The sequence below is a fragment of the Sander vitreus genome, chromosome 17 (assembly GCF_031162955.1).
Source record: "Sander vitreus isolate 19-12246 chromosome 17, sanVit1, whole genome shotgun sequence".
Lineage (NCBI taxonomy): Eukaryota > Metazoa > Chordata > Actinopteri > Perciformes > Percidae > Sander > Sander vitreus.
The window spans coordinates 10069478-10081385 of record NC_135871.1 but is presented as its reverse complement, the minus strand read 5'-3'; the positions used below and the strand labels follow the sequence as shown (position 1 = coordinate 10081385).

The following is an 11908-nucleotide window of genomic DNA, read 5'->3' as shown; positions in this document are numbered from 1 at the left end:
GACCAGGGACTCATGGCTTCAATGAATGACTCGTCCATTCTCCACCGCAATAACAAATCACAACACTCGCACTTCAACTCACTGTAAAACACGCGCGCCTATCACAAACATTCACACTGGAAACACAACAACAACCAAAGTTACATTAAGTAGCATCTGGATTTCGACCAAGTCAAAGTCTTGCGTGATGAATCACTGTTCCGTGAGGTGATTTCCAAGTTACCGACCCCTCTCCCGAGATATCCAGGCAATATACAACCAAACTACCCGTTCCAACAACACACGGAACCTCGCCATTCAAGATCAGGGTGAAAAGGTAATACTGCTAGTAAACGCAACACAACACCTCGCTATGGAGGAACTCACAACCTTTGGATAATGTTAGGCAAAGCTTTCCAAATTGGAGGTTTGGACTCTTGCAAAGGGTCACGACAAATTTAATGAGATGATGAACAAAATCGGAGGATATATTTTTGCTAAGAAGTTTTGTTTTGTTTTGTTTTTTACTTTGCTCGCTTTCATTGTGAATTGCTGGATCATTTCTAATAAAAACAAAAATCTCAGAAGTTAGAATAACAGCTTGGTTGAACATACTGTACACTACCAATTAGACGTAGCTCTGTTTTAGGGATCAAAAGCGAATACAGATTGGGAACCATTGCTGTAAGCTACAGTAGGTCCTAAGTTAATGATGCATTTAAGACACTGTTCAATAAAATCAAGAGGCCTGCTCCTCTGCATCCCAGCAATAGAATAAACTAATTATTGAAAATTATGAATGGTATAAAAAAAAAAAAACAAAAAAAAAAACACGGTATCCCCTTGGACAAATAAACACTGGTGTGTGTGAGAAATGCAACACTGGGTCTAGGGAACAAAACTAATGTGGAATCAAAAACATGTCTCTCTCACAAATGCCAACTTGACATTGCCTAAAAGACAACCAAAGAAAAAAAAAAAAAAAAAAACACGAGTAAACTTGAATAATGTAACAAGTGCAATGCAATGAGGTCTGTGTGCAAATTCACATCATTTGCAAAATTCACCATTTCATTGACAACATGTGATGGATGGTGACGTCTTTGGGTGATGGTGATTGTTAGGTGAGCTTTGAGGAGCACAAACACTTAGAGACAAACTTAGGAAAGACGGGGAAAACAAATAAAGTAAATAACATCTGCTAAGTCAGTCCCTACTTTGACTGTTTTGATTCATTTGATCGTAATATGACATTAGTTAAAAAGGCCACCTGAAAGCAAACAAATAAATAAGAGGACTTTAAAATATATGTGGTGCAGTATCGTAAATACTACAGTTCAATGGGTGTGTAACTACAGGTACATATAGGGGTTGAAGGCAGTGGGCTCTCTTTTTCTCTCTACAGCCTCTCGTCTTCAAACAGACATGTGAGGAGTTAAGATAAAAATGTTTCATTAGGAAACAATCTTCTGTAACTGAAAGGTGCGATTTCACACTAAGGCAATGACGTTTACAAATGGGTGATAATGGGACAGAAAATAAATACACAAACATCTTTTTTCCTTGATATAATAATTACAGGGTTATCTTTCGGCTGGTGAGAAAGAAAGGGGGAAGGAGTGAGAGTAAATGCAGAGGCTGACAAAAAGTCCAGTGACCATCTCTCTGCACCTCCGCCTCGATCCTCCTCTTGTTCCTCTGCTGGCTGGGCAGTGTTGGTGCTCTGACCTTCTCAAAAACAAGACCAAAGACTCTTTTTTTCCTTTTTCTTTTTTTATAGTGGAGCCCGAGAGGCCAGAAGAGGGGGAGCCATGAACCCGTCCGTGCGGGCTTTAACAGTCTTGCCTTGCAGGGATGAGCTGAGTTAGTGGTAATGTTTTGCCAATCCTGTGACACCAGTACCACCACACCCCAAAGGCCCAGTTTAATCCCAACATGTCTGCCTGGCTGAGGCAGATGGATGAACAGCAGGACGATTACGGTGAGGCGGCGGCAGCCGCGTGGTATTTGACGAAGGCGATGGCTGCCAGCTCTTTGCAGAACTCCTCCAGTACGATCACTCCCTCCAGCAGAGTCATGTGGTCGATGCTGCAGCGAGAATAGACAGAAAGGTGAGAATGGGACCTCCTCGAAAATGAGATGCTACATCTCAAGGAGCTATCCTTCCAATAACTTCAAATTCAAGTGCATGCCAAAAGTCAACTCAGAAGTGAAGAGCACAGAGGCGCGTAGAAGTACATACTTGATGCCCTCTGGCTCCAGACCTAATAATCTCTTCCTCACGAGCAGCAGTTTGGGTGTGAAGTCTGGGATGCGCTGAATCCTCAACATGAGATCTCCCACCACCTAACACACACAAGAGGGCAAAGCAGTTACCAAAACACAACGGCACTGCTTCCATCTCTGGGTAAAGGTGCCGCACTTGGAACTCATTACTACACTCATTGGAAACACACAACTGTAACTTGCATAAAGAAACTAGACCATCAACAAATCTACACTGCCATTTAGACTGGGCGCTACTGGGATAGTTTTAAAAGAAAAAATGGTTGGGAATGATTCACAGAACAAAATCGGTACAGAGGTGCAGTTCATCCAGTAAGAAGCAGGTCGAGGAGCAGCACGCTCACGAGATTAATAGGAGGGATTTGCACTAACACCACCACTGGCATGAGATACAGGCCAACAATTGTTTCAAACGCAAGTATTTGTTGCACCAAACATTTAGAAATACAATATCAAACAATTTAAGATACTACACAACAACAACAAATCAAGACAAGCAAGAAACCTCAAAGCACCCAAATAACAGCGGTTGTTAAGCTTTGGTAGTGGTAGTGTCTATAATACCCACTATCATCCAGACGGGAGTCTTACCCTGACGATGACAGAGAACAGAGACCTGCAGCCAGGGGCCAGGTTGATGTAAGGGTCCAGCAGGTACTCGTGCAAGTGGGGGTGTGGAAACATAGACAGCTTGGACAGCACCGCGGTCACCTGCAGGTTGACGTCGTACGGCTGGAGGACAGAGAGGGCATCACAGATGAGACTACTGACCATTAGAGGGAACTGAAAGATGTCCTGTGTGTCCAACAACGGCCAGGAATAATTAACAGTCTCACAATAGTCAGAAGCTTTTAATGACAGACTCGTCAATAATACAGCACTCCCTTTTGGATTTCATTTCCTACTAGAAACCCATGAGCTGCCAAAATGTGCATTTCCCTTTTGAATCCCCATTAGTTCTCTTCATAATTTTCAACTAACATTTTGTCAAAAGCTCATTATTTTTGCTGTTATATAATTAAAGCATTATGCATAATCAGCAGTTAATTTGCATCATCTTATTTTCCTCTCCACTGTCCATTAGTGGGCCTCATTTACGCTAAAATTGCAGTCAACAGTGTTCTCTTGCTCCTTCAAAAAAAACTACTCAATAAAAACAAAAATGATGGCTCTTACTTGGTTTGACCTTAAATAACATTTTCAGCTGATTTGCATGCAGAAAGCTTAATTTATCTACTGGAATGTCAAGCTACTAGCTAGATTAACCAGTTTAGCACTCATCTCACAAAACCTTGCCATTTCTTAGATCTATGCATTTCCATCAACTAAAAAGGCAGTTGAATTTTGATTCAGGTGGTGCTCCATAAAACAGCAGGCTACCCGTTCTGTTTGCTCCAGGCACCTTTACTGTGGGTGTCTTGCTATTCAGACTTGTGGACTAGAAGATCTTAAGCAATGCAACCGATATTTCATACAGATATTCCATTACATTATTATTACACGAAAGCATGCTGCTGTTCTGAATGATGATGATGCATTACTACAGGCGTTTGTTATACGGTGGATCAAACCGACCTGATCTAGGATGCGACCCATCCTGTCGAAGAGGACCTTGAGGAAGTGGCCCTCGAAGAACGGGCTGTCCAAGTTACACTTCTCCAGCGGCTTTGGATTTCCCCTCCAGTCCCACCGCTGGCAGACCCCACAATAGTCCCTGAACTGAGGAGAACAATTCACCTACACTTAGCATCTCTTTTACTCGTGACACACATACAAAACTGATGAGCCACAGTCTGAGTTCCAAATCAAATACTTTTTCTTTTTACTTTTAGTATGTTCTGCAGCTGCCATTACTTAGTATGCATACTGTTGCATGCAGTATGCATACAATTGGGACATACTACTTCATCATAACATTGCACATTGAACTTTGACCCTCTTGCTCATATATGTTGCGCAACGAGTTGTGTGACAGAATTGCCAGAAAAGCATGCTGCAAAATCTAATCGGATGCAGTAGGACATCCTAGTATTTCTGACATAATGCATTTGTCATATTATGTATTGGGACATACTGAATCTTTTTCTGGCATACTAGCCTAAATAGTATGGATATTGGAACACAGGGTTTATCCATGGACTTGCCTCAGCAATTTGTTAAAGGGCGAAAGACCTGGGGACAAACACTAAACCAGAATGTTCAGCTTGCTGTTAGTCCAGTGCATCTCAAGCCTTAAACATACTGTAGAATGAGCCTTACCTGTCTGTGTGCATCTCTGAGGTAGGTGTCATAGCCTGTGCCTTCAACATGATAAGATGACTTCGCCTCATCCGGCACCAAACACAGGAAACTGCAGGCAACAGAACTTAACAGTTAAGACTCCACGATGTAAGTTTGTATCGGGAGCGGACTCTGTACCTGTTAACAATTTTGTGGACCTCCGTCTTCCCGTCACACTTTGAGTGGTCAGGACTCTGTGGGGGAGAGGAGCTGAGCCAATCAGAACCAGAGAGCCGGCTGTCTGGAGAGAGGTCATCACCAAAGAGTGGATCCTCCTCAAGGTCTCTGTAAAAAATATTTATTGATTTGGATCAGTTACTGATGTTAACAAAACATTCACTTTTCATTTGGTTTTATGCATCTCTCAATGTAAGCCATTATAAGTTCTACTCCCCATTCTGGTATGAGATGAAATGAGAAGTCCACTTTGTCAGTATTCTTATGTCTAGTTAAAAGGGGGGAAATATGTGGGGGTTTTTTATGGAATGATGGGATGGCATTTTAGGGCTCTTTGGGCTTGCATGGCCCCTTTGAGTTCTGGTATGCAATGTGGAAAGTGAATGAATGTCTACAAAGAGATGAAGTTTTACTTGGACATGATGTGTTTACTGTATCTGCAAGCATGTTTACGGTACGTCTGTAGAGGGTGAACTCATCTCCCCCTCTATAAACAATCATGTCAACCTGGTACTTTGGCATTTTAATACCTTTGCATGAACACTAATAAGCCATGTAACACTGCATTCACTTAAAACAACATCAATAAACTAGCAAACTATTGCTCATTATGCAACTGATCATTTAAAAGTTATCAGTGGCTGACATGCATTTCCCACTAACCATGGCTTAAAATGATTGAACCAAAAAATAAGGACAAGTTTAGTTGAATTGGTGGCACATTCGAAAAACACAGCTAGTAGATGCAGTCACTTTATTTCCACTGTTGTGTGTTTGTGCAACAAATGATTTTTCCAGGCAGGCCCTTACACAGCATCATGGGGCTGCCCGTTCTCCAGGGGCTCCCGCTCCTCCTGTGGTTTGTTCTCCAGGTAGTTCCTCTCTTCCAGGCTACGCAGCAACAAGCTGTGGAGGATGTGCTGGCTGGGCTTCTGGATCAGATGCTCAAACAGCCGCAGCGTCATGATGCTGATCTGGGGACAGAGGAGGAGGAATAGGCTTAGCTCCCGCTATAAACCCAGAGTAACATGCCAAGGATTTGCTCACCGACATGAAAGTAGGCAGTGGCTGTTTCAAACATCAAGGAGATGATTCATCTCTCTTTTGTGTGATAAAAACATGTGCAATGGCTCTGTCAAATACTAATTACAATTCAGTGTGCTCGTCATATGAGTCACTGGAACTCAGAATACTTGAAGGGCAGATGGCCAATTGTGCTTTTGAATGCCAAACAAGTAAAAGTTAGGAATTCATGATACACATTTACGTGATAATGAGAGGGTGAAATAAAAAAAGACCTTAATGATGTATGATCAGCAAGACATAAATGATGTTAAAGGTACTTTCATTAGCAGGACCAGGTACCTCATCTGACAGGTGGTCGCAGTGCTCGATGAGTCGGTGTCTGAGTGGATTCTGAGCCATAGTAGCTTGAGTCTCTGGCTCCCTCTCCTCTCCCAGCAAGAAGTAAATCATCTCCTGCAGCAAAGCGTCCGACGTCACCTGCCTGATGATCCTGTTTAGCAGGGCAGTGGAGGTCAGGATGCCCACCTCGGACCTATGTGCACCCACAAACGCACCACGTGTTAATGAGCAGTCACGAAACATAACACACTGACAAGACTAAGAATTTCAATAAAAGGATGATTGATTGGTGATTCAAAGCTTGACTCACGTCTGCATTAGCTGTGGTTCCATAACAGACACAAAGAATTTTTCTCTCACAGCTTTTGCCATCACTGCAGCTGCTGACTGGAAGACAGTGAAGTAAAAAAAACAAAAAATGTACTTGAGCCTTCTGTGGCTTTCAGGCAAAAACAACTTCAAGTTCTTTTATTGTATCAATTCTGACTACAATGTGACACATCAAAACAGTGAGTCAGCATTGGTTAAGAACCTTCTGAGCCTCCTTGATGAGTTGGTCACAGTAATCTAGCCAGGACAGGAAGGAGATGAGAGCCCTCTTCCCTGTGAAGACGGCAGCATCCTCCTTCAGGTTATACACGTCCAGACTGAAAAATAGAGAAAAAAGGTTCAAACATTAAAGGGTTGATGCAACTCTACCATTTCATCCACTGGAAATAGCATTTCACAGAGAATGCTATTTATGGGCTACCTGCTCAAATTGTATCAAAGTTTCAGATGATGACACAACTAAAATGTCTGCAAGACAAGACATTAAATATGTGGTTATAGAAAGTAAACACTAGAAAGAAATGTAATGTAAATGTACCCCCAGTTGACCGACTCCACTGTCTCAATGTCCAAGGGGTCCATGGACTGTGGCAGGGCTTTATAGAAGGAGACCAGCCTGTCAGTCAGGAGCTCACAGAGCTCAGTGTTTTCAGTTAAACACTTGGCAGCTGCAGGCTCTGGTAAACTGACCAGCAGCATCAGGCCCTCACATGCCTTCACCACTATCCTGCCATCCTGAGTAGGGAAGAAATGCATACAACTCATGAATACAAACATTCAAGTCAAATAAAGAAAAAGACATACAAGCCAAAATTCCTTGCGTGGGGATTACTTACGGGGCTCTTTGTGAGGTTGAGCAGCGAGGTGACAAGATTGTAATTGTTGCCGTTATTATGGTTACTGCTTGGACTAGAGGTAGAGGCGGCAGCTGCAGCCTGAGGCTCCTCTGGGCGCTCAGCCTGTTCCTCTGCCCGAGACTGACCAGTGTCTGGAGCCAACACATTCTCCTTCACCACCTCCGTCCCTCCATGAGTCTTTGTATCAGGTCTTTTGGACTTGTTCTGCAAATAACATCCAAAGTAAAAGATATTCTCTGAACTATGTGCTTAGAAATCCTGCAAGGCTCTTACTTTTGCTAGTAATATATACTGATTAATATTTATGAATTTGCTGCTCAACTTTTTCCTTTCTCTCCCTGGTGTCATAGCAACTCACCTCAAGGAAGAAGTCGACAAGGTATGGGTCCTGCTTCAGTTTGGAACAGACTATACAAAGGAACTGAATCTCTTCATTTTCTGTGGGAGCAGCCAGCACCTCCCCACACAGACGGATCAGTTTCTGAAAGAGGAATGTCACAGCCACAGGAAAAACAAGTTACGAATAAGTTGCATAACCTGTCGGTTAGCAGACCACTTTGAGGAGGACTGTTAAAAATACACTGAAATCCAGACTGCATCACTTCTCACCTGTACAGGTCTGTGGACATTGATGTGTGGCAGGAGAGGTTGACGAATGTGTGCTAGCAGCTTTGTGTAGAAGGTAAGCACCTGCTGCTTCATCCCTGGAGGACACTGATGGGGGGGAATCACACAAACAGAATATGTTACAATTTATTTATTAACAATATTGATGTGTCCCCACCCTGTGTGGAAATGTAGCTCAGTGCCAATTAATTTAAGAATCTACCAAATTGTGCATTCACATCCAATTATTTGTGAGTGGATTGCACGCTCAGTGTTGTGTCCCTCCGCCCCACTTAATTATCAACCTAGGTTTTCACTAGATTTCATCCAATACTACATATACTTATAAAAGATGCCATTTTGTGATATGCATGTTTTCCTGGAGGTATAGTTCATGTAGTTACCAATGCATGACTGCCTTACATCTGCCTTGCCCAAGGTGTAGAGAGTCTCCAGGATCTTATGATGTAGGAGATACTCCATGCAGGGTCCTGTCTCTCCAGACTCCCTTTCCCCTTCCTCCTGGGTCAGGATGTCCAGCATCTGTTCCAGGTGGGATGGGATGTTGGTGTCTGTGACTGGAGCTTTGTCATCTAACAGAGAGAAACATGTCAGAACCACTCTATGTCCATGATGTACAAACATTAACTGTAAGTTCTAACCCCTCCACCTCTGCACAGTTTTTCCATTTCCTACGTTTATTTTCTTTCTGCTCACAGCTCTTGTGGGGCGTTTGCTTCAATCCAGATGAAAAAGGTTCATTGTTTTGATCTAAGGCAGTCCATGTTATTTTCTGATTCACTTTGTTGTGCATAGTAAAAGCGATAATATATGCCTAATCAATTTAATCCTTGCCAAATGTTGGTAGCACTAGTTTATCTGGTTGACATTGTGAACACTTTCCTAGGTGGCTTTACAGTAAAACCCTATTACTGGTTTTACATGTAAACACATTTTTTGTGAAGCACATGCAGGTAGTGAGTTACTGACAACAGTCTGTTAACACATTAGCAAAACCCAGTAAGGGAGAATGACAGAAAACAATGGGGCTATCCCACAACCCTGCATGTGATAGAAAATTGTGCATGGGGGGCCACATCAAGTCAATGTTGCAAACACACAGAAAAATAATATTTAAAATGTCAATTGTTCAAAGTCAGGGGAATTTAAAACTGAAGTCCAGGTCAGTTCTTAGAGTGAAATAATAATACTGTGTTTCTATAGAGTAGCTATCCTTGTTCGTCACCAATTATGCACAAGTTAACAGGTGTGGGTCAATTATATCATAACCAGGTAGGATACACACATGCATGTCATGCTGAACGTAACAAAGCACACAATGCCAAAAAATATGATCATTAATGAAGATAAATTACAACAACAGCTTTTATCAAAATGAGCAAATCATTTTTTGTCATAATAATATATCAAGTTCTGAAAAATCAGTAAATACATGCCACTGAAAACAAGCTCAGCCACATAATACACAAAGTACAGATAATCTCCAATCAGCTGTTCAGAGTGAATTTTGTTAAACTGGCCTAACTAGGAGAACTGCTGCAAAGAAGTTTCAAGCTCATTTGGAGTGAAGAATAAGAGAAGGAGACTTTCCTGGTCCAAAATATACACAGACTAGATGGCAGTAGTTCATGTGGAAGTTGTCTTCACACTGGGTTTAACCAAAAAGCCCATCTTAGATGTACTTTCCAATATGATTTACAGGAGTAAAGCATATGAGTTTACTTGCGCAGATTCCACAGGAAAACAATAAGGAAGCATCCATAGTCTGAAGCTGCTCTGGTCCAAGCAGAGTTGATGAAATCTATTGCAAACTCAACCAGAATGGCATTCCCAGCATACTTTAAATTATGCCATTTAATTTGTATTTCTTCATAAACATTCCCTTTGCAATGCCTGTGTTTATTTTATAGTGGCGCTAAATGGGCAGGTGATTAATTAGTTGATCAACAGCAAATTTGATGATCAATTATTTATCGTGGTTGAGAAAAAATGAGATGCGTTTGTTGTATAAAGCTTAAAAATGCAGTCCTTTGCTTGCTTTTAAATTAAGCATGTTTCAGGCAACTCCGTTGGATCAGGTAAGTTGTAATGTGCACTAATCTTTTAAAATACAGACTATTGACAATAAGTGTATTAACTAACAGTGAATACACTGTTATATGTAACTGTAATACAGTTACATTCCGTATGAACAACTTGTGTACAAGCTTAGTTTCCTGCTACTGTACTCAAACTTTACACTGGTGCCATTCAGACTTTTCTTACCAGAAGTCTCAATGTAATAATGTGTAATGGCCTTCCAGTGATAGACAAAGTCCTCCTGCAAGGGCAACGATGGGGCAAGCTGAAAAAGAAGAAATGCAAACATAAGCATATTATATGTTTAAACTGGTGATCAAGAGAGACACCACTAATTATTGTCATAGCAACATGTTTATCTATTCCATTCACTTTCAAACAAAGACTGAGAAGACTGGTTTGTTTTAGGAAAATGTGTTATGTCTTCTAGCATAATCTTCAAGATTTCAAAATCTTCTCAGTGCTGAAATAGTAACGTTGCAAGATGACTTTGTTCAATGTGTTGAAAATGTTAAATAATGGGGTTAAACTTTCACTATTGAGTGACATAAAGATTTACACTTGTAACGTTAGTGCATCATCTTATCCTCATACACCAACAACCTAACAGAATAATGGAATAATAAGTTAACTAATATTAGCCTGAAGTTAAAAGTGTTGGGTCACCTGCCAAACGTCTATTGTTTGAAACCCTTAACGTGAAGCAGCTTGAGAACACTGTTCAGCAGGTTATTACTGGTTTCTAGCTAGCAAGTTAACACTAGCTGGCTGGCTAAAGTGTAACAAAGCTTTCCAAAACACTGTGCGAGATAACACACATAATATCCCTTTATTAACGGTATAACATTAGCACAACATCAAACACGGCTGTCGTTTCGACACCACTTCTCATAAAACCACTGTTTGAAACGAGATAGCTAGCTAGCTACGGCGTTACTTTCGCTAGCTTTTAGGGGCTATCATCAGCTAGCTAACATTCGCGGCTAACTAGCTAGCTCAGCTTGCCAAACTACCTTAAACACAGACGACTTGCTGTAGTGAAGAAAATGGCAATACGGACATATGTTAATTAGTCAGTTATATAAACGAGCAGACAAAGAAACACACCCACAGATAGCTATATAATCGATTACAAAAACAAACAACAGGGCAAACACAAACACAAAACGCTAACATTAGCTAGCTTATGCTAATTAGTTAGCTCGCCAGTTAGCAACATATCCTGAATGCTGACGTTATGATGATGTCTGGGCGACCAAAGGCCCCTTTCAACCAAAGTAGACGATACACAAAAGCAAGCTAATGGATAAATATATGCTGGTGGTAAAACAATAAATAAAAAAAACTCACCGCTTCCACAGCGTGCTGAAGAATTGACGTAAATTTGGAGAACATTTTGTTCTTCGACTGGACTAGTTTCTCCCGAGAAGACCTAGAGAATTCCTCTATCTTCTTCTTCCTGTTGTTACCGCCTCGATCCAGATTGGAGGTTTCATATAATGACCCTTGTAACAAAAGAATAAAGGTAAGCAATAAAACCCTAACACGTTGTTAGCCACAGGTCTTCACAGGCCTGGCTCAACCACTGTAAACAAGACGTCTCAAGTAACGTATGCTCACTTTGGACACGGTGGCACTTCCTTCGCCAAACGCTACTGTTTTAATCCACCAGAGGACGCAGGCATACAAGGCAACAGTTTATAATTAGGCTACTGACAACGATCATTGAATACAAATGAAGACAGCGACAATACATTCAAGCAGGGACGGTTGTCAATATTTCAGCTTGGAAACAACAATCAATAAGCCTACTTTAAATTTAAAGCAAGTATGGGATTCCGAAAACCAATCATTAGGCTATGTTATATGGAAAATATCCGATGAGCTGTAAAATCACACGTGGATGTGGGCTATTTCTGTTATTGCAG

The 11908-nt window shown here is 41.3% G+C and overlaps 1 protein-coding gene across 2 annotated transcripts; it reads right to left on the bottom strand.

The window, feature by feature from the left end:
* Positions 1 to 5: 5 nt before the first annotated feature.
* On the bottom strand, positions 6 to 11612 carry fhip2a (FHF complex subunit HOOK interacting protein 2). 2 transcript variants are annotated; one of them, XM_078273914.1, is made up of 17 exons: positions 11331 to 11612; positions 10167 to 10245; positions 8304 to 8473; positions 7884 to 7988; positions 7633 to 7755; positions 7254 to 7478; positions 6956 to 7152; positions 6620 to 6734; positions 6398 to 6474; positions 6088 to 6280; positions 5533 to 5696; positions 4684 to 4830; positions 4525 to 4615; positions 3841 to 3984; positions 2857 to 2997; positions 2222 to 2325; positions 6 to 2067 (listed from the first exon to the last, which is right to left on the bottom strand). In XM_078273914.1, the coding sequence occupies exons 1-17, from the start codon at positions 11373 to 11375 to the stop codon at positions 1956 to 1958; spliced, it is 2232 nt and encodes a 743-aa protein (XP_078130040.1). In that variant the 5' UTR covers positions 11376 to 11612; the 3' UTR covers positions 6 to 1955. The 2 variants fall into 2 exon arrangements, with proteins under 2 accessions (XP_078130040.1, XP_078130041.1); XM_078273915.1 differs by lacking the exons at positions 10167 to 10245; positions 11331 to 11612 and having other exon boundaries at positions 8285 to 8374.
* Positions 11613 to 11908: the final 296 nt, after the last annotated feature.

What these genes read in the sequence shown, in the direction of transcription:
- fhip2a (XM_078273914.1), bottom strand. Translation starts at nt 11,375, where the DNA reads ATGTTCTCCAAATTTACGTCAATTCTTCAGCACGCTGTGGAAGCG. An exon ending in ATGTCCACAGACCTGTACAG is followed by an intron (nt 7,756 to 7,883) that starts GTGAGAAGTGAT and finishes TTCCTCTTTCAG; the next exon opens with AAACTGATCCGTCTGTGTGG. An exon ending in TCATCAAGGAGGCTCAGAAG is followed by an intron (nt 6,475 to 6,619) that starts GTTCTTAACCAA and finishes ACTGTCTTCCAG; the next exon opens with TCAGCAGCTGCAGTGATGGC.